This window comes from Macaca mulatta, chromosome 15, assembly GCF_049350105.2.
Source record: "Macaca mulatta isolate MMU2019108-1 chromosome 15, T2T-MMU8v2.0, whole genome shotgun sequence".
NCBI lineage: Eukaryota > Metazoa > Chordata > Mammalia > Primates > Cercopithecidae > Macaca > Macaca mulatta.
Genome location: NC_133420.1, coordinates 83,593,011 through 83,615,870, shown reverse-complemented (window position 1 = coordinate 83,615,870; position 22,860 = coordinate 83,593,011). Strand labels below are relative to the sequence as shown.

Below are 22,860 nucleotides of genomic sequence, written 5' to 3'. Positions count from 1 at the left end.
TTGAGAATTTTTTGAAAGCAATACAGCATGTCTTTAAATAGGAATGAAAGAAGACAGTCCCAAAGTAAAATGTCCTGCAAGGAGTTTCGAGAAACTATACCTGGGCAATACACGGAGAGTTCCAAGTGGAGCAAAAAGAGAAATTGGCTGCCAAAGGAGAAGGAAGGGTTGGTGATATGTCTTGAAGCTTCTCATTCTAAATTTGAATTTAATGTGTGTAGTAGGAAGCTACTATAGGTTGCTGGCAAGAAAGGGGTAAAAATGATTATTTAACCAGTTCTTGATGTTTCAAGGTAAATAATAGTAGAAAGAGGCTGGGGGTAAGTGGAGTACTCACGAAATGACCCATTTCTCAGTGAGACTGGTGACTAAGAAAGGGGAAGGAAGAGCACAACTAAGTAATTACACAACGGAATAGTTGTCAGGTGTTGGCTATAAATTATGCATAAGAAAATGTGGAAAAAGATGTATTGAAGAAAAGCCCAAGATACAGAGAGACCAAAGCATCATCCAGCAACCATTTTTGTGTGTGTGTTTGTGTGCACTTTATTTGTTCTAAACCCTGTAAGGCCTTGCTACTTCAAGTGTGGTCCAGGGCCCAGCAGCAAGGGCTACCTGGGAGCTCAGGTAAAGCTCAGCCCTTCCGGAGGCCTTCTAAATCATAATCTGCGTTCTAACAGGATCCCTAGGTGATTCTTACGCATATTCAGTTTGAGAAATTGCTTTAGAGGATACCTCAGACTGTAAGAACTTCAAACTAAGGAAAACAGACATAAAATAAATTATATTTAATGTTAAAGATAACTTTTCATTAGTACTAATGGTAGGACCAACAAGTAAAGAGGGAGTAGTTAGTGTTGGGGGGGACCTCAGAAAAGAAAAAACAAAGAGAAAATGGAAAAGCGTTGATGTTTTAGTATTAGTGGGTTTTTTTTTTTTTTTTTTTTTTTAAAAAGGAAGTACCATACTTAGCTCTTGCTGCCTTTAAGTTTTGTCCGTTTCAACCTGTGGTAGTTTGTAGACAACAGGAGATACCCTTTAAACAATAAAGGCAAAACAGGTGGTGGTTTAAGCTTCCAGAGAACAAAAGCCCAGGATCCCTGGGAGCAACAGTTCTGAATCTGAGAGGAAAGGGGGAGGGGAGGGCAGGGAACAGGGAAGGAAAGCTGGGCACATCCTAGCCACTTGGAGAATTTTCTGTGCTCTTCTCCAGCTGTGATCTTTTCCAGCCATGCTTGGTGCAGCCGTCCCCCATAGTCAGCCTTCTTAGTGGGGATGCTTGAAAAAGTATACCAAAATGGAGATCAGAGGAGCAATGGGAAAAGTTGTAAGGAGAAAGAATATAATTTCCAAAACAACTGAATAAAAGGTGGGGGGCAGGAAAATCTAAATGAGTTGAGGCAGGAACTTGGCCTACATTCTCTCGTTTAACCAAAGTGCCACTATCCCCATTTCACAGATGAGAAAATAGGCTCACAGGAGATAAGCAACTTGCCCAAGATCACACTTTAGTCCAGGGGCCGAAGTAACATTCTGGCCCCTCTGGCTAGTTGCCCATGCCTTTTCGCGATTCCACATCGCCTCTAGGTGGGGCAGGGAGTCAGCAAGGCTGAAGGAGGAGTGGCTTATAATTAGAAAAAGATGCTGGAAGGAAAAGCAGCCCAGTACTTACTCTTCCACCTTCCGCCTTTGGGCTTGAAAGTATTCCCAGCTTAAAATCTCCTAACAACCTCCCTCCACGCCATGCCATTCCCCAGCTTGTCCCCCGCACTTAACTCCTTGTGGTCCTAAGAAACTCAACCCAAAAATCACCTCTGGAAAGGCTGTGACCTAATCTTACAGTAACGATTTCTTATTTACACTCTTTCCTACTAATCTGTAAACTGCTTAGAAGTCGGCACTATCTTATTCATCGGTGCAGGTACTCAATAAAAAAGTGCTGGGCATGGTGGCTCATGCCTATAATCCCAGCACTTTGGGAGGCCAAGGCAGGCAGATCACAAGGTAAGACCAGCCTGGCCAATATGGTGAAACCCCGTCTCTACTAAAAATACAAAAATTAGCCGGGCATGGTGGTGCGCGCCTGTTAATCCCAGCTACTCAGAAGGCTGAGGCAGGAGAATCCCTTGAACCTGGGAGGCAGAGGTTGCAGTGAACCAAGATAACCCCAACGCACTCCAGCCAGGGCAACAGAGCAAGACTCTGTCTCAAAAAAAACAATTTGTTTTCAAAAATGTTTATTGAATGAATGAGAGGGAGTGGCAAGTGAAAAACCCCAGCAGACTCATTAATCCTTTAGGGTGAGAAAGCAGGTAAGTATGACACAGGAAAGTTTTTGTTTTGACTTTATGAATTTTTCTTGTACAGTGCTTCAAGGTTAACCCTTTAACAGCAGTGACATTTTTCACTCACTGCAAATACATTCATTTTAACCATTTTAATGAAAATCTTTCTAAATGAGATCTCTATTCTAAAATAGCAACAGTCTCTTCCTTCGTATCTTTTACATAATTTCCTGCCTTGATACACAGTGTTAGTGATGCACCTTCAACTTATTGGTATGAACAAGTATTGAACTGTTTTCTCATGTTTTATATGTAAATCCTCATGGTGGGTAAATAGTGGGAAGTTAGCAAGAACATGGGGGAAATAAAGAGCATTAATCAAAGAGCTAGTTTAGTTGGGGATGTCGTAAATCCAATCTAGGTCTTGCTTCCCATGAAAATCAATAAGCATTCGAAGCTTTGGCTCTTAGGTAGGCAAAAGCGAAGATGTACTAGCTTATGAGCTGATAACTAGGTTTACTGCTGAGCTGCTTTACCAATGTTTAGAAGAGAGTTGTTTTCGGCACATGAGATAAGTCTTAAGGAATCTGAATGCTCTTTAGAAAGACTAGAAAGAAGCAAGGCAAAGACAGAGTTTGACAGTTGACCTGTGTGTACTATTGGTGCCTTTTGTGAAGACTGCCTAGACTGTGGGCTGTTCTAGTGGGATTTTTTTTTTTTTTTTTTTTAGATGGAGCCTCGCTCTGTCACACAGGCTAGAGTGCACTGGCACAACCTCAGCCTGCTGTAACCTCCACCTCCTGAATTCAAGCAATTATCCTGCCTCAGCCTCCCAAGTAGCTGGGATTACAGGCGCCCACCACCACATCCAGGTATTTTTTTTTTTTTTGTATTTTTAGTAGAGACAGGGTTTCACCATGTTGGCCAGGCTGGTTTTGAACTACTTACCTCCAGTTGTCCGTCCACCTCGGCCTCCCAAAGTGCTAGGATTACAGGAGTGAGCTGCCGCACCCGGCTTTTTTTTTTTTTTTTTTTTTTTTTTTTTGAGACAGAATCTCACCCTGTTGCCCAGGCTGGAGTGCAGTGGTGCAGTCTTGGCTCACTGCAACCTCCGCCTAGGTTCAAGCGATTCTCTTGCGTCAGCTTCCCAAGTAGCTGGGATTACAGGCTTGTGCCACCATGCCCGGCTAATTTTTTTTTTGTAGTTTTAGGAGAGATGGGGTTTTGCCGCATTGGCCAGACTGGTCTCGAACCCCTGACCTCAGGTGATCTGCCCTCCGCGGCCTCCCAGAGTGCTGGGATTACAGGTGTGAGTCACAGTGCCCGACCTCCAGTGGGATTTTTTTTTTAAATCACTAGATGACCTGATTACTTCTCATCTCAGGTACTTGGTTTGCTGCTTTCTTACATCTCCATCTCCAGTCTCAGTTAAGGCTTCTCTTATCCCACATGTGTGTATGCCATACTCCTCTTTGACTCTGCTGCCTGATTTTGCCTTTGTCCATTCTTCATCTTATTCCTTTGTCTACATTCTTTCTCATTTTCCTCCGTGTTCTTACTCTGTGATTTTGGTGTGTGAGGTGTGTAGCTTTGAAAGTAAAATGATCTCTTGCTCTGGTCAATAGACCTACCAACCTACTGATGTCTTTTATTGTCTTTTTACTATTGATTCTTGTAGATCAGCTTTCTCAGAGTGTTTTTTGAGAACAATAGTATAGCTTGAGAAGTTAAAAGGCGTAAATTAGGGAAAACGAACCCTCACCTAGGACTAGTGATGGTAAATATTGTACCATGCAACATTTTGGCGATGTGCTTTCTTATGAGCTCATTGATAAGCAGGGAATGTGAGGTTGAGCTCTGATAGCCAGACAGACACCAGAGGCTTTACTTTAAATGCAAATTTAATGTATCTTAATATTTAGGAAAAGTAACTCACATGCTCAATGTTCAATTGCAAAGAAAAAACTAATAGTTACAACTTTGATATGACATAAGAAAAGAGAGCACAGGCTTTGGAGTCAAGCATGAGTTCTGATCATGGCTCTGTCACTTTCCACAAGTGCTATTAGGCAACTCCTTTAACTTCATGTACTTATTTTCTTATCAGTGAAATGTGAATAAGGACACTTGCCTTGGAGGGCTATTGTGAGGATTAAATTAGATCATACATATATAATGTGCATATTAGTATCTTAGCCATATTTACATCCTAGAGGAAAAAATGAATAATTATCTTCCATGTGTGCATAGGGTTATGCTGTGACTGGGTCTAAAATCCAACTAGATATAGAGGGAAAAGTTCTGTATGAAAACTTCACTTCTAAGGACTGCTGAATGACAAATTACTGGTTTGACTTTGCTGTTTGGGGATTTTTTTTTTCTTTTCTTGTTGGAATTGGTCTTTTTTTATTATGATTTTTTGAGACAGGGTCTTGCTGTGTTGCCCAGGCCAGAGTACAGTGGCCTGATCTCGGCTCACTGCATCCTCAAACTCCCAGGCTCAAGTGATCCTTCCCTCTCAACATCTGGAGTAGTTGGGAATACAGTCACATACCACTATCCCCAGTTATTTTTTTATTTTTTAATTTTTTGTAGAGATAAGGTCTCCCTATGTTGCCCAGGCTGATCTGAAACTCCTGGTCTCAAGGAATCCTCCTGCCTCGGCCTCCCAAAATTGTAGGATTATGGGCATAAGCCACAGTGCCTGGCCTGGGTTTTTGTTTTTTTAAGATTTTATCTTTTTGAGAGCAGTTTTAGATTCACAGCAAAATTGAGAAGATACAGATGTATCCCATATGCCCTCTACCCCCACACCTGCATAGCCTATGTCATTATCAACATCCCCCACTAAAGTGTTACATTTTTTATGATCGATGAAACTACATTGACATATCACCCAAAGTCCATAGTTTACATTAGGGTTCACTATTGCTTTCTGCATTCTGTGGGTTTGGACAAATTTATGATGACATGTATCTGCCACTGTAACATCATACAGAATGAGGCAGTTTCACTGCCCTCAAAATCCTTTCTGCCCTGCCTATTCATCCATCCATTCCCCAAGTCATGGCAACCACTTATCTTTTTACTGTCTTCATACTTTCACCTTTTCCAAATCATACAGTATGTAACCTTTTCAGATTGGCTTCTTTCACTTGGTAATCTGCATTTAAGTTTTCTCCACGTTTTTGCATGGCTTAGTAGGTAATTTCTTTTTAGTTCCAAATCATATTTCATTGTTTATTTGAATATTCACCTACTGAAGGACATGTTGGTTGCTTCCAAGTTTTGGCAATTATGAATAAAACTGCTATAAACAACTATGTGCATGTTTTATGTGAACATAAGTTTTCAACTTATTTGTGTAAAGACCAAGTTCTGTAATTGCTGATTCATATGTTTATGTTTAACAATATGTTTTGCTTTTAAGAAATTGCCAAACTGTTTTCCAAAGTGCTTGTACCGTTTTATATTCCCACCAGCAATGAATGAGAGTTCCTGTTGCTCCACATGCACATCAGCATTTGGTGTTGTGTTTTGGATTTTGGCCATTCTGTTAGATGTGTATTAGGTATCCCATTGTTATTCTATTTTTTTATATATATTATAGCTCATAACTTATTAGCTCCTCCACAGTGGTTAGTAGAAGATTTCTGCTTAAGTATGTTTTATGTGTGTCCTTTAGTCAAGAAAATATTTGTTAAGACATTAACCTAGAATACTGTGGAAACCTAAGGTGGCTTGGAGAAAACAGAGTTTATGTACAGATAACAAAATATTTAGAAAATACAAAGTAGTAGCAATGAATTTTTAAAATTTCCATACCCACAGATTACCCTGTTAAAATGTTTGTGAATTATCTTCCAGTCTTCATTTATATAGTTGTTTTGTTTTGTTTTTTTTTCCAGACAGGGTCTTGCTTTGTCATCCAGGTTGCAATACAGTGGTGCAATCACACCTCAATGAAGCCTCACCCTCCTGGGTTCAAGTGATCCTCCCAGCCCGAGTAGCTGGGTCTACATGTGTGCACCACCACGCCTGGCTAACTTTTTTTTTTTTTTTTTTTGTAGAGAGGAGGTCTCTGTGTTGCCCAGGCTGGTTTTGAATGCCTGGGCTCAAGCAATCCTCCTCCTTAGCCTCCCAAAGTGTTGGGATTACAGGCATGAGCCACCACACCTGGATTTTTAAACATAGTTTGTAAGCATTGTTTTTAAATAAACTTTTTCTTTTTGAATAATTTTATTTTACAGACAAGTTACCAAGATAGTACAGAGGGTTATTGTATACCTTTTGCTAAGTTTTCACTGTTGTTAATATATTACCATTGTAAGGGTGTCAAAATTAAGAAATTAACATTTCTACAACACTGTTACCTAAACTACTGAGTGTATTTGTGTTTCACCAACTTTCCCATTAATGTCCTCCTTCTGTTACAGGATCCTGTCCAGGATACCATATTATTTTGAGTTGTCATGTCCTCCCCGGTCTTTTCCAGTCTATGGCAGTTTCTAAGTCTTCCCTTGTTTTTCATGACCTTGGCAGTCTTTTTTTTTTTTTTTTTTTTTTTTTGAGACAGAGTCTCATTCTGTCGCCCAAGCTGGAGTGCAGTGGCACAATCTTGGCTCACTGTAACCTCTACCTCCCAGATTCAAGCCATTCTCCTGACCGTGACAGTCTTGAGAAGTTCTGGCTAGATACACTTTAGAATGTCCCCTAATCTGAGTTGGTCTATGTTTTCCTCATGATTACACTGGTGATATGGGATTTTGGAAAGAATACCCCAAAGTAAAATGTCCTTCTGGTCACATCTTATCAGCTATATGATATGAACATGACACCATGAGTAATGTTAACCTTCATCACGATTTTGGTGATGTCTGTTAGGTTTCCTCACTATAAAGTTACTGTTTTTTCTTTTCCCTACTTATTCTTTGGAAACAGTCACTAAGTCTAGCCCACTCCCAGGGGGGTCAGAGGCACCCAGGAATGAAGCTTCATCTCCTAGAGAGGGGAGTATTTCTCTGTATATATAATTTGGAATTCTTCTACAAAAAAGATTTGTTTCTTCCCCCTTATTTATAAATATTGTTTTTAGTGACTGCATTACTGGCTATACTATAGTGTAGCTAAATAGTCTTCAAATGTTGCACATTTAGGTGGTATGCAATTTTTTAATTAGAGAGTATTATATTAATAATTTATAATCATATGATGGGTTTTTAAATTTTGCATTTTTATCTGTAGTGTTTTAAAGACATTCCTTGCCCCAAGGAACATATATTTATAATTTCAAAAAATCAATACCTCTCGAGCATAGGCCTGCATATTTTATTTGACTGAGAACTCTTTTATCTCCAAGATTTTAAACTTGGAGCTTTCTGCTGTGATCATAATCCAGGCAACTCTCCGGCACTGTTCTATCCATTGAACCTCTTTTTCTCAGTTAACTTGACTTTAGTCATTTTTGCATCCCACTTCACTCAGCATATCCCACTTTCCAGCCTTAAATTATGCCTATGACAACAGTCTTCACATTTTTTTGCTGCTATAATTCCCCCTGCCAAACATTTTAAGTTGAAATATAGCATTTTTTCAACATTTTAATCATTCCAAAAGATGCAATTTCTAGCACATTAGAGATATTTTAAAATAAAAATGTTACATGAAGTGTAGTCTAAATACCCACAGCGATTTCATAGCCACTATTATTCATTTTCAGAAAAATGTGAATAAATACATCTTTATTTTAAGGAATACAGAATTCTTGCTCTTTAATAAAAATTATTAGCATTTAAAATTTTTCCATATTTGCTTATTCTCCTTGAACTCTAATTCCCATTCTACTTGCCCTGTAGAATTTTGTTGTAATCCAATACATTTTATATCTGAAAGTACTTTAGGTCCAGGCGTGGTGGCTCATACCTATAATCCTAGTACTTTGGGAGGCCGAGGTGGGCAGATCACCTGAGGTCAGGAGTTAGAGACCAGCCTAGCCAACATGGTGAAACCCCATCTCTACTAAAAATACAAAAATTAGCCAGGCATGGTGGCATGTGTCTGTAATCCCAGCTACTCGGGAGGCTGAGGCAGGAAAATCACTTGAACCCGAGAGACAGAGGTTGCAGTGAGTCAAGATCATGCCATTGCACTCCAGCCTGGGCGACAGAGTGAAACTCTGTGTCCAAAAAAAAAAAAAGAAAGTATTGATGAACCCATCATAGTTCTCTGTAACTGTAATATGTATATAAATTGAAATTATAAAGTGCACATTTTTTCTTGTGATTATAAGACATAGATTTTTTCCTCAGATTGTTTTTCATTAAAGTTAGTCTTATATAATTGACCAAATCAACATATATTACACATTTTAATACATTCACGAAAATTGTATTGGAAATGCTTCTCAAGCAGATGAGTCATGATCAGATTTTTTCTAAGTATAATATTTAGAAAAGGAAAGGCGTAGATGGTAAATACTATTCAGTCTGGCAGTTAGTATATATTTTAATTTTTTCTTACTAGGAGTTAAATTTTTTAACTTTTTTTTTTTTTTTTTTTTTTTGAGATATGGTCTTGCTATGTTTCCCAGGCTGGATTCAAACTCCTGGGCTCAAATTATCCTCTTATGTCAGCCAGGATTACAGGCACGCATCACTGCCTAGCTTAAACATTTTATAAGCTAAAGATAAACTAGAAAAAAATATTATATGATGATAGGTTCTTGAAATATAGTTGGCTCTCTAACAGCAGGTTCTACATTCGTGGATTCGACCAACCCCAACCCTGATGGAAAAAACAGTACCTGCATTCTGCATTGGTAGAATCCGCGGATGCAGAATCTGGCACCTCCTCACCCCACCCCCTCCGTCCCACCTCCCCCTGTGAGTGCTAACTAAGGAACTCGAGTATCCATGGATTATGGTATCCACGGGGGTTCTGGAAAAATCTCCCACAGATAGGGCAGGCCAACTGTATATTATTGAATAACACATTCAATTTAAGAGAATCACTTAAATTTTTACCCTGGATTTTAACCAGTGTATCTGGAAATATTTAGTAGTCATGGGAAACTTTCCAGTTACATTTTAAGAATCAAGTTTCACCAGTTTATACCACTTCATCTGTGCAGAGATGATTTATTTACCAACTCTAATGACAAGTCTTAGAGATGAGTAGTTAGAACATCTAAAAAGAATTGGCAGGGCACGGCGGCACGTGTGGTAGTCTCAGCTACTCAGGAGCCTGAAGTGGGACAATCACTTGAACCCACCATCACTTGAGTTCTAGGTTACAGTGAGCTATGATCACCATTGTACCACAGCCTGGGTGACTGAGCAAGACCCTGTCTCAAAACAAACAAAATTGTTTATTTGAAGGGAGAGTGGGAAACACTTTAATGTTCCATATTTCTTATCAATGCTATGTTTGTTTTGCTCATGTGGGAGTCTTTCTCACTCTTTTTATACAATTCAAAAGATAGAAGAGGCAGAATTGGGCCATGTCTGCTTTCTCGCTCGTAGGCCACAAGTGTTGCTAAAGAATGCAGCAAAATCATGTAGGTCCCTTAAGTTAAAATTCATATTAATGTGGCAAGTTTGAATCATATTTCACAAAAGCAGCTATATAAGAAACATTTTATCTATTATGACAAACAACTCTGACTTTAATACATTGACTAGCAGGAAATTCAGTCTCACTGTAGGGTTTCCTTCCTCCTTCTACAAGTTCACAAGAAGTAGGCTGATGTGTGCTGGGTACATACGAAAGCCTCCTCATCTTCAGACCATCCTGATTGGATGATCCCTTGAATGTCTTGGTAGCCCTGGAGATAGCAAAAAAATGTAGAGAATCATAGAAAGATTAATAAAGAATCTTACCACTCATAGAAAGATTAATAAAGTATCTTACCGCTCAACAAAGTATCTTACCACTTTTCCACTGAACTCTTAAGATCACTCAACTGGTCCTTCATTAAATTTTGTTTCCTCTCCATTGTATAACCCATTATGACTCTTTCAAGTCATGTCAATACTTCTCAGGTTCACACTTAACCTTGAATCATCCTCAGTCTTAGCAGATAACCTTTTCCCCACAGAGAAGATCTGCCATCAAGCTCTTCTCAAAGTAGTACCTGTCTTTCTTTGTCCCGGCTACCTCGATGGAAAAGTAAAGAATTTCCCTCATACCATCCAAGGTATTTCCCTCATACCGTCCAAGGTATTGTATTTCACAATACAAACTCAAGGAAATAGAATTCTGAAAAAAAAACTTCGCTGAGGGAGAAGAGAAGAAAATGAAGCTTTGTAGGGGTCATCTGTTAGAAAAAAGGCTGAGTAAACACTGCAAATACTGTATTTCTCTCACTGCTGGTCCTTTTCTTGATACCTTCATAATATCTATAAACAAGGCAGATTTTCCTCACCTTAAACAAAAACTTTCTCTTGAACCTACAGTGTATAGATCTGTGTGTTTTCACTTTTTATTTTGAAATAATTATAGATTCACAGAAAGGTGCAAAAATAATACAGAAAGGTCCTTTGAACCCTTCACTCATATCCTCCAATGGTTATATCTTAATTATAGTATAATGACAAAATCAGGAAGTTGATCTCGGAACAATGTGTATGTATAATTGTCTGTCACTTATCACACGTTGTAGATTCCTGCCACCGCAATCAAGATACAGAACTATTCCACCACCATGAAGACCCCTTGTGCTACCCCTTTAGAGTCATTTTCTCCTCCTCCCAATTCCTAACCCTTGGCAATCACTAATCATTTCTCCATTCCTATAATTTCATCATTTTGAGAATATTATATATATTAAATCATGTAATATGTGGCCTTTTGAGATTGGCTTTTTTTTTCTTTTTTTTTTTTTTTTTTGAGACAGAGTCTTGCTCTGTCGCCGAGACTGGAGTGCAGTGGCCGGATCTCGGCTCACTGCAAGCTCCGCCTCCCGGGTTTACGCCATTCTCCTGCCTCAGCCTCCCGAGTAGCTGGGACTACAGGCACCCGCCACCTCGCCCGGCTATTTTTTTGTATTTTTTTTTTTTTTTACTAGAGACGGGGTTTCACCGGGTTAGCCAGGATGGTCTCGATCTCCTGACCTCGTGATCCGCCCGTCTCGGCCTCCCAAAGTGCTGGGATTACAGGCTTGAGCCACCGCGCCCGGCCGAGATTGGCTTTTATCACTCATCTTAAGGCTCTTAAAACCCATCCAAGTTTATCTATGTATCAATAATTCATTGCTTTTTATTTCTGAATAGGATTCCATGGTATGAATGGTACAATCTGTGGAACCATCCACCTATTGAAGGACATTGTGGTTGTTTCCAGATTTCCCCTATTACAAACAAAGGTTTGATGAACATTTACATATAGTTTTGTGTAGATATAAGTTTTTTTTTTTTTTTTTTTTTTTTTTGAGACGGAGTCTCGCTTTGTCGCCCAGGCTGGAGTGCAGTGGCCGGATCTCAGCTCACTGCAAGCTCCGCCTCGCGGGTTTACGCCATTCTCCTGCCTCAGCCTCCCGAGTAGCTGGGACTACAGGCGCCCACCACCTCGCCCGGCTAGTTTTTTGTATTTTTAGTAGAGACGGGGTTTCACCATATTAGCCAGGATGGTCTCGATCTCCTGACCTCGTGATCCGCCCGTCTCGGCCTCCCAAAGTGCTGGGATTACAGGCTTGAGCCACCGCGCCCGGCCAAGTTTTTATTTCTCTGAGATAAAGGTCAGAAGTATCATTACTGAGGTGTATGATAGTTGCACACTTAGTTTTTAAAATAAACTGCCAAACTATTTTCTAGAATGGCTAAGCCATTTTACATTCTTACCAACAATGTATGAGAAATGTAGTTTTTCCACATCTTCACCAGAATTCGGTATTGTCACTATTTTTTCTTTACACTCTACTCACAGGGTGGTCTTAGTGTGCATTTCCCAAATGGATACTGATATAAAACATCTTTTCGTGTGCTTATTTGCCATCTGTACATCCTCTGATGAAATGTCTCTTCATGTCTTTTGCTTGTTTCCTAATTGGAGTGGTTTTACTGTTGAGTTTCAAGCATTCTTTTTTTATTTTTTTTGGCCACAAATTGTGTTTTATTTTCATTATTCATACAAATAATTTTCATATATACATATTTATTTATTTATTTATTTATTTATTTATTTATTTTAAGACAGAATCTCCCTCTGTCACCCAGGCTAGAGTTCAGTGGTGCCATCTCGGCTCACTGCAACCTCTGCCTCCCGGGTTCAAGTGATTCTCCTGCCTCAGCCTCCCAAGTAGCTGGGATTACAGTTGGCTAATTTTGGTATTTTCAGTAAAGACAGGGTTTCACCATGTTAGGCTGGTCTCGAACTCCTGACCTCAGGTGATCTCCCTGCCTTGACTTCCCAAAGTGCTGGGATTATAGGTGTGACCCACCGCAACCGGCCACAGATAATTTTCTATAATATTCAGGGGCAAGCCGGAGAATTTGGCAGTCCCATTGGAGCGCCCCTCAGAGACTCACAGGTCGGTGGCATGGTGCGGAGAGCCCAGGTTTGGTTCACAGTGCGGTTTGCAGGGCGTATCCAACTTGTAGTTGGCTCTTCCTCCACATCTCAAGTCGGGGCTCAAAGATGACAGGCGTAGGAAATTTCACTCCTCTTCTCCTGCTCTGTGGTCTCTTTGGTTGGCAGAGTGTTCTTCTGCATCTCTGTGGCCTTCAGCTTGACCTTATCCAAGCCGGCAATTTCCCCCAGGTCCAGTTTGTGTGCCATTTTCTTAACCCCTTTCCCATTTGCTCTGAGAACACTCTCCAGCAGCACTTGTGGCTGCAGTGTTTACCCAGAGATAACTTTGCCACAAAATATCTCACTTTCGTTACTATTTTCACATAGTTCTAGAATATTGCCTTTGGAAACAAAAGACATCACTCTGTTTATAGTATTTTGTTTTTAGTAGTGGTATTTCCATTTGCAAAATATAGTGATTCTCAATCACTGAAATTGCCAGATCCTAGAAAATATAACATTCCTACACATGATGTTAACATTGTTCTCAAACAGTTGTTGCCCGAAGATTCATTTGACGAATCCGGTTTTTCCAAAATAGACAATTCTGATGATTCAGACTATTTTTATGTTAGTTCTGTTTAGAAATAGCTTCAGGAACGGTTTTTATATTTTATTTTCACATCGAAAATCAGTCAGATTTGCTTCAGCCTCAAAGAGCCTGTTTATGTAAAATTAAATGAGCACTGGCAGTGAGCTGCCCCTTGTTTTTCTAAACAGGAAAAGGGTTAAAGCAATCCATGGCATCCTGCTCCAACCCTGGCTTCCTGGTGCTCCCAATCATGTTGCCATGGCAAGAGACCCAGTTTCAAGCATTCCTTATATAGTCTAGATAAGAGTTCTTTGTCACACACGTGATTTGCAAATATTTTCTCCATCTGTGTAACTTGTCTTTTCATCTTCCCTATAGGTCTTTCACAGACTAAAAGTTTTACATTTTGATGAAGTCCAACTTACCAGGTTTTTTTCTTTGATGGATTACTCTTTTGTTGTCATGTCTAAGAACTCTTCATTAAGCCCTAGATCCCAAAGATTTTTCTTCTGTTTTCTCTTTAAAACTTTAGCATTTAATGTCTGATATTTAACCCTGTGATCTACTTTGAGTTAATTTTTGTAAGGTTTAAGCGGAGGTTCATTTTTTTGTCTATGGATATCTGAATGCTCTAGCACCTTTGTTAGAAAGGTTATTCTTGTTTTCTTGAATTGCTTTTTCACCTTTGTCAAAAACTTTGGAATAAGTTTGTCTGTATCTGTAAAACTTTTACTGGGATTTTTTTTTTTTGTAAGAGATGAGGTCTCGCTATGTTGCCCAGGCTGGAGTGCTTTGGGTACTCACAAGCAAGGGCCCACTACTGATTAGCATGGGAGTTTTGACTTGCTCCATTTCCAACTTTGTCCAATTCACCCCTCTTTTGGAAACCTGGTGGTCACCCACTCCTCAGAGGTCACCATATTGATGTTGAACTTAATGTGAACACCTGATCACTCAGCATAGTGCACTATAGCCTGGAAGTCCTGGGCTCAAGCAATCCTCCTGCCTCAGCCTCCTGAATAGCTGGGACTACAAGTATACATCACACCTAGCTTTTTAAAAAATATTTTTTATATATTTGTATATAAATGTATATGTATATCATTATATTATATAAATATATTATAATATATGTATACATTTCTATATTACATATTACATAGATATATAAACATATATTATAGAAATAAGTTATATATTTAATTATATATAATTAGATATGACGTCAAAAATATGTCATATATTTATATATAAATTTGAGGAAAATTAAGATCTTTACTAGGTTGAGTTTTCTAATCCTTGAACACAGTATATCTGTTAATTTCGTTCTTTCATTTCTTTGACTGGCATTTTGTAGCATTCAGCCTACAAGTCCCATACATGTTTTGTTAGATTTACAACTAGTATTTTATTTTTCGGAGTGATTGTTTAATTTCAGTGTTCAATGCTAGATATAGAAATACAGTTGATTTCTGTGTGTTTAGCTTGTATCTCAGACCTTGCTGACCTCACCAATTAAGTTTAAAGGTTTTTTTTTTCATATTCTTTTCCTTTCTCTGTTTTTTGTAGATCTATTGGGATCTTTTACATAAACCGTCATGTTATCTGAAATAGGGACAACAAGTACACTCTGTGATTTCATCACTTTTCAGTTTTCTGAGGACTTTTCTGGCCCAGGATATGGTCTATCTTGTATATGTTACTTTGGTGCTTTAAAAGATTGTATGTTCTGCTTTTTGTTGGATGGAATATTTGATAAATGTCAATTAGATCCTTCCGAATGATGGTGTTGTTGAGTTCTTTTTTTCTTTTTTTTTTTTTTTGTATAGAGATAAGGTCTCACTATATTGCCCAGGCTGGTCTCAAACTCCTGAGCTCAAGTGATCCTCCCACCTTGGCCTCCCAAAGCACTGGGATTACAAGCATGAGCTACTGCACCTGGCCAGAATTCTCTTTTTTTTTTTGAGATGGAGTCTCACTCTGTCACCCAGGCTGGAGGGCAGTGGCACAGATCTCGGCTCACTGCAACCTCTGCTTCCCAGCTTCAAGCAATTCTCCTGCCTCAGCCTCCCGAGTAGCTGGGACTACAGGCGCACGCCACCACACCTGGCTACTTTTTGTATTTTTGGTAGAAAGGGGGTTTTACCATGCTGGCCAGATTGGTCTTGAACTCCTGACCTCGTGATCTGCCTGCCTTGGCCTCCCAAAGTGCCAGGATTACAAGTGTGAGCCACCAAACTCGGCTGGACCCTTTTGTCCTTAAATAATGTTTCGGTCTCTGGTATATATTTTTTTCCTCTGAGGTCTACTTTATCTAATATTAATAAAGTCACTCCTGTATTCTTTTTTATTTTTTTTGAGACAAAGTCTCACTCTTATCCCCCAGGCTGGAGTGCAATGGTGCAATCTCGGCTCACTGCAACCTCTGCCTCCTGGGTTCAAGTGATTATCCTGCCTCAGCCCCCCGAGTAGCTATGACTACAAGTGCCTGCCACCATGCCTGGCTAATTTTTGTATTTTTAGTAGAGATGGGGTTTCACCATGTTGGCCAGGCTGGTCTCAAACTCCTGACCTCAGGTGATCTGCCCACCTCAGCCTCCCAAAGTGCTGGCATTACAGGTGTGAGCCACTGCGGCCAGCCACTCCTGTTTTCTTTTGATAAATGTTTGAACCATATGACTTTTCCAGCTGTTTATTTTCAACTAATCTTTTAATATTTAAAGTACGTTTCTTGTAAACAGCAGATAACTGGATCACATTTTTTTTTTAAAGATAGGGTCTTGCTATGTTGCCCAGGCTGGACTTGAACTCCTGGGCTCAAGCAATTCTCTCATCTTAGCCTCTTGAGTTGGGCCATATTTTTTAATCCATGCTGCAAATCTCTGTCTTTTAATTGATATGGTTAGATTACTTACATTTAATATGATATTGATATGTTAGGGCTAAATTCTGGCATTTTGCTTTTTGTTTTCTGTTGGTTCCCTTTGTTTTTGGTTTATTTTCTTTTTCCTGCCTTCCTGCAGGTTATTTGAACTTTTTCTTAGAATTCCATTTTCATTTATCTAGTATTTTTGAGTGTATTTCTTCATATAAATTTTTAATGTTTGCTGTAGGTATTACATTATACACACATAATTTAACATAGCTTACTTCTGTTGACATTTACCAGTTGGAGTGAAGTATACAAAACTTTTAGTCCATTTACCCTCCTCTATTTATAATTGTCTTAAATATTTCCCTTATATACATTGAGGAGCACATCAGACAGGCTTCACATTTTTGCTTCAACCATTAAATATAATTTAGAAACCTCAAGGGGAGAAATAAAGTCTATTGCATTTACCAATATTTCTTCCTCCATGATGTCCCAAGTTTCCTTCTATTATTTCCTTTCTGTTTCAAGAATTTCCTTTGGTCATTATTTCAGAGTAGGTCTGCTGGCAACAGATACTCTTAGTTTTTTTTTCAGTTAAGAGTATTCTGAATACAAAAAATTAGCTGGGCATGGTGGCAGGCGCCTGTAGCCCCAGCTACTTGGGAGGCTGAGGCAGGAGAATGGCATGAACTCGGGAGGCGGAGCTTGCAGTGAGCCGAGATTGCACCACTGCACTCCAGCCTGGGTGACAAAGCAAGACTCCGTCTCAGGAAAAAAAAAAAAAAAAGAGTATTTTGATAGCCTCCCTTTATTCATGAAACGCATTTTCCTAATACATAAGATTCTGCATTGCCAGGTATTTCCTTTAGTACTTGAAAATTGTTTGCTAAATCCTTCTAACATCCATGGTTTTCAATGAGGAACTGGCTGTCATTTGAGCGGGTCTTTTTCCTTCATTTTTCTTTCATGGCTTTCAATATTTTTTCCTTATCTTTAGTTTTTCGAAGTTTGACTATGATGGCTGCTTTAAAGTATTGTCAGGGAATTCCAAAGTTTGTGTCATCTCCGTGTTGGCATCTGTTGGTTTTCTTTTCTCGGTAAGGTTGAGATGTTCCCAGTTTTTCATACAACTAGCAATTTTCAACTATATTCGAAACATTTGGGGAATTATGTTTTGAGACTCTGGATCTTATTTATGTCAGCAGGCCTTGTCTGACACTGCATCAGTGAGAGGAGAAGAGTGCTACCTCATTACTGCTGGGTGGAGGTGGAAGCCCAGGTTCCCCACTTGGCCATCTCTTTGGGATGGAGGGCTAGGAGGTGCTTTGTTGCCTTGTTACTGCTAAGTGGAGACGGTGATCCAGGCTCTCCATTAGGCCTCTGCTGACGTCACCCCGGCTGAGAGGGAAAAGAATGCCTCATTACTACTCTCCATCAGGCTCCCACTAACTATGGGTTGGGGACATTACTGTTAGACAGGGATAAAAGTCAGGCTCCCAGTTGAACATCTTTGATACACTGCGGCAGAACAGGGGGGTAGAGCGCCTTCTTACAGCCACGTGAGGGCTTCAATCATCAAATATAATTTAGAGGGGCTGGATGTAGTGACTCACACCTGTAATCCTAGTTGGGATCAGGAGGCAGGAGGATCCCTTGAGCCCAGTAGTTTAAGACCAGCCTGGGCGACATAGCAAGACCCTACCTCTCCAAAAAAAAAAAAAAAAATTTTACATTAGTTGGGTGTGGTGGCATGTGCCTGTAGCCCTAGCTACTCAGGAGGCTGGGGCGAACAACTGCTTGAGTCCAGGAATTCAAGGCTGCAGTGAGCTATGATTGCACCACCGCATTCCAGTCTGGGTGACAGAATGAAATTGTTTCTTAAAAAAGAAAAAAAACACAAAAAGACCCCCCACATAATTTAGAAAACTCAAGAGGAGAAGTAAGGTATGTTGTATTTACCCGTATTTTCACTGTTTTCATTGTTTTTTCTTTTTCCCTGATGCTCAAGTTTCCTTCTTTCGTCATGGTGTTAGGGCCACGGTTTTTTCCAAGGCATTTGGTTGAGTCGGGCAACAATTGTCTAAAATGTTTTTGTCTTGTTAGACTTCCTCTTTCCTGGTCCATTGGCTAGAGGGAGCAGGTTTTTCTTGGGGTACTTCCAGTTGCTAGCTCATCCAGCACCCAGTCCGAAATATATAAAGCAAAAGGAAACCAGCAGGGAACTCACCACCTTGTCATGTCTTGGATCCCAACATGCCTAGCTACTCTGCCTTCTTTCCATCTTTCAGAGACATTTTATATTTGTTTGATTTATTTATTTATTTATTGAGATGGAGTCTCACTCTGTCACCCAGGCTGGAGTGCAGTGGCATGATCTTGGCTCACCGCAAGCTCCGCCTCCCGGGTTCATGCCATTCTTCTGCCTCACCCTCCCCAGCAGCTGGGACTACAGGTGCCCGCCACCTCGCCCGGCTAGTTTTTTTGTATTTAATAGAGACGGGGTTTCACGGTGTTAGCCAGGATGGTCTCGATCTCCTGACCTCGTGATCCGCCCGTCTCGGCCTCCCAAAGTGCTGGGATTACAGGCTTGAGCCACCGCGCCCGGCCCTTTGTTTTGTTTTGTTTGTATTTTTTTTGTTTTTAGTAGCAACGGGGTTTCACCATGTTAGCCAGGATGGTCTCGATCTCCTGACCGCGTGATCTGCCCGCTTCAGCCTCCCAAAGTACTGGGATTACAGGCGTGACCCACCGTGCTCAGCCTGTTTGTTTTATTTATAATGTCCAGTGGACCCATTTTTCGCCTTTTGTTTGTCACCAAGCTTCTGGAGGGAAAAAATAGTTTACATTCTGTTCTTTCCCTTCATCATGCATATTTTACCCTTCATCTCCCAGAGAATTGAACTCCATGATGGGAGAGTCTCTGTTTTGTTTATAACTGTATCCCCAGGATACAGTGCTTAGCACATAAAAGGCCTCTGGTAAATATTTCCTGTCACTACATTATCCTGGTAACTTTCTTTTCTTTATATTCTCAGTGCACTACCCTACTATAGAAACTCCTTACCTCATGCAGGAATTAAAATATTGGTTTTGTTTTATGCTTTTCTCCATGTGCCCCTCTGCACACCATTCTCTCCATCTGAAATGCCCTTTAATCACTTTCTTCGTATCCATGTTTTCCTTCTCTTGAACATCCAAACCTAATCATACCTCTTATGTCTCTTCTTCTAAGCCTCATCATCCTATCCTAAAATCCTATATTCATTTCTTTCTGTAGTACTCAGTTTAGATTAACATTTTCTCAGTTAACAATGCTTTCAGCTGACTTTTGCAAAAGATGTCAAGAGATAGACAGATGCTAGCATTGTAGCTGGATGATTTAAGGGCCAGTATCTTTGAATCTACTTGGCATTTTTCTCATGTTGACTGGGCTGGCTGATGAACAGAAGATGACTGCTCTTCTTGGAACCACATCTGGATTTCAGGTAGGAGAAAGGGCATAGGATGAAAGAATAGGCTTGTCAATTCCACCTCTTTTTATTTAGAAAACAGAAGCTCTCCCAAAAGCCTCGCCCAGCAGGCAGGTGTTATGCTTCATTGGACAGAATTCTGTTACATAGTCACTCCTAACTGCAAAGTACAAGTGAGAAAGGGGTAGTGAACAGTAATGTAATTAGCAAAACAATATCTGGCATACATAAGTATAAATATCTGTGTAATTCATTTGGATAAATCTTATATCTCCCTAATTAGTTTCAAAGTTCTGTGAGATCAGAGATCTAATCAGAGTTAGTCATTTCAGACTTTATACCAGGCAATTTTAAGTGTTCTCCTAGTATCACATCTACAAACAACACTAGAGTTCTTTTTCTTTTTCTTTTTTTATTTTTGAGACGGGGTATTGCTCTGTTGCCCAGGCTGAAGTGCAGTAGTGTGATCTCGGCTTACTGCAACCACCACCTCCGTGTTCAAGCAGTTCTCCTGCCTCAGCCTCCTGAGTAGCTGAGATTACAGGCACGTACCACCATGCCCAGCTAATTTTTGTATTTTTGGTAGAGATGGGGTTTCGCTATGTTGGTCAGGCTGGTCTCAAACTCCTGACCTTGTGATCTACCCGCCTCAGCCTCCCAAAGTGCTGGAATTACAGGCGTGAGCCGCTGCGCCTGGTTGACTAGAGTTCTTAAACTGGAACTTTAAACCAAAAATAATTATTCTAGAATGATTCTGTGAGTTTAGTTACTTCTGACATTAATAACGTTTTTGGTTAGGGAAGCAGGACCACTAGAAGTTTTGGGACAAGAATTTCCTTTTCCATCTATTTTTTTTTTTTTTTGTAGTAGGAAGTAGACCTTATACAATTATGGGAAGAAGTGTGGAAGTGAAGGTCCAACAGGTACAATGGAAGATTAGAGCGGTAGTAAGTAACAACTCAACCTGAGAAGCCAAGCAAATCCGGCTGCCACACGAGGACGATAAGAAGGCTTTTAGGAAGACTCATGGAAAGCTGTGCCGCTGTTCAGCTACCACCTCAGTGAGTTAGCTGCCAAGTATATGTTGGGTCTGGGACCATTGCTGGTCCACAGGATCAGGAATTGGGAAGAAGACCCAGATATGAACTGGAAAAGAATAAGGACAAACTGGAAGCTGCTGGTCATCTATGTCTGCCTCTTTCTGTGTCTAACCACAATGACTTTTGGACACTATGGTTCCTGCTTCACTGCTACCTCCCAAATCTTAGTCAAATCATCTTTTAGCCAATTCTAATTTGGAACTCTCCAGAGAAGGGAATTTTGGAAATGTAATCCAGGTTACTCAAGTTGACATAGAACAAACCACTGCACTAAGTAAACTCTGCAAATGGAAATTGAATCCCTAATTAATACAGAGTTAAAATAGTTGTACTGCCTGGAGGGCTGGGACTGTCTTAGTCCATTGTTTTCTCTCCCTTTTGTCCTGGCCAGTATTTTGAGTCTTGAATCACAGGCTTTCTTCATTGATATCACTGTGCAAACTGGTTGTCCTCTGCCCTGGTACCTGTCTCCTAGAGGGAAAAATGAGTCTCTTCTTTGAATTTAGGCTATAAGATGCTGCCAGGCAGTCTTGTTATTTAATTTCTTTTTTTTTTTGGAAACAGGGTCTTGCTCTCTTGCCCAGGCTGGAGTGTAGTGGCACAACCACAGCTCACTGCAGCCTCCACCTCTCAGGCTCAAGTGATCCTCCCACCTCAGCCTCTCAAGTAGTGGGACTACAGGTGTGTGCCACCATGCCTGCCTATTTTTTAAAATATTAGGAGCGACAGGGTTTCACTATGCTGCCAGCGCTGGATCATTTAACTTCTATTGATCATTTTTGAATGTGTATGTTCCTGTTTCTTTTATTTCTGTTGGCCTCCCTCTCCTGTTTCTCTATTCTGGATGCAATTCTTGTATGTTCTCTGGTATAGCGAGCTTGGTCTCTCCTGCATAAGCATGTTTGTGAACCATTACTTCTGGCTAGTAATATATATTTGGGTGATATAGTTCTCCCATTTTTATTTTTGCTAACCAACATGTCTTCACTGTCAGATATTTAATGAGCGTCTAAAATATCATCCCTAGCCAGGCACGGTGGTTCATGCCTATAATCCCAGCACTTTGGGAGGCCAAGGCAGGTGGATCACCTGAGGTCAGGAGTTCAAGACCAGCCTGGCCAACATGACGAAACCCCGTCTCTACTAAAAATACAAAAAGTAGCTGGGTGTGGTTGCAGGAGCCTGTAATCCCAGCTACATGGGAGGCTGAGGCGGGAGAATCACTTGAACTGGGGAGGCAGATGTTGCAGTGAGCCGAGATCATGTCACTGCACTCCAGCCTGGGTGACAGAGCAAGACTCCATCACAAACAAACAAACAAACAAACAATATTATTCCTACCCTCCACAGGAGCTCAAAGTACAAAAATATCAATAAAACAAGAGAGAGAGTAAAAAATATCAACATAGAGCAACAAATAAATAGCTCTTGGAGATCAAGAAGGGAATTGAATTATATCTCCTTATGGGCCCTTTATTTATCTTTTCCAGTCAGGGAGCTTCGTATAAAATTTTCAAATCTTCATAATATTATCCTAGTATTTGTATTACAAATTTGATGTAAGCAATAAAATTCTTTTTGTTACATAGGATTTAAGGAATATTTTATAAACAGTATTTAAAAAGCTATATAAATATGTTTGTAAAGGAATATATAAATAATAATTTAAACCACATAAAGAGAAGAAACACTAAGAAAACTAGGCTGTAATTTTATCTCTACAGACCATTTGGAAATTATTTTTTGTTGTTGTTGTGTTTCAGTGACATGGACTTCTGGGATTCAGAATTATTTAGTATTGCAAGCGTTCACTGAAGCTTACTTATCTCATAAAATCTGTAATTTAACAGCATAAATAAGCAGTACACTGATGGTGGTTTTAGAGCATTTTCTCCATAGTCAACATCATTACCAATGAATGTAGAAACATTTTTTTTGAGGACTATTTAGAATCATAGAATTTAATTTTTTTAGTGCAGTTATACATTTCCCCTTCATATGAGACGAAATGCCACAAACTATTTACATTACA

At 39.9% G+C, this 22,860-nt stretch overlaps 1 protein-coding gene across 1 annotated transcript; it reads right to left on the bottom strand.

The window, feature by feature from the left end:
* Window positions 1-12,911: 12,911 nt before the first annotated feature.
* Window positions 12,912-13,058, bottom strand: LOC114672646 (thymosin beta-10). The gene has a single exon (XM_028834475.2). The coding sequence runs from the start codon at window positions 13,056-13,058 to the stop codon at window positions 12,912-12,914; it is 147 nt and encodes a 48-aa protein (XP_028690308.1).
* Window positions 13,059-22,860: the final 9,802 nt, after the last annotated feature.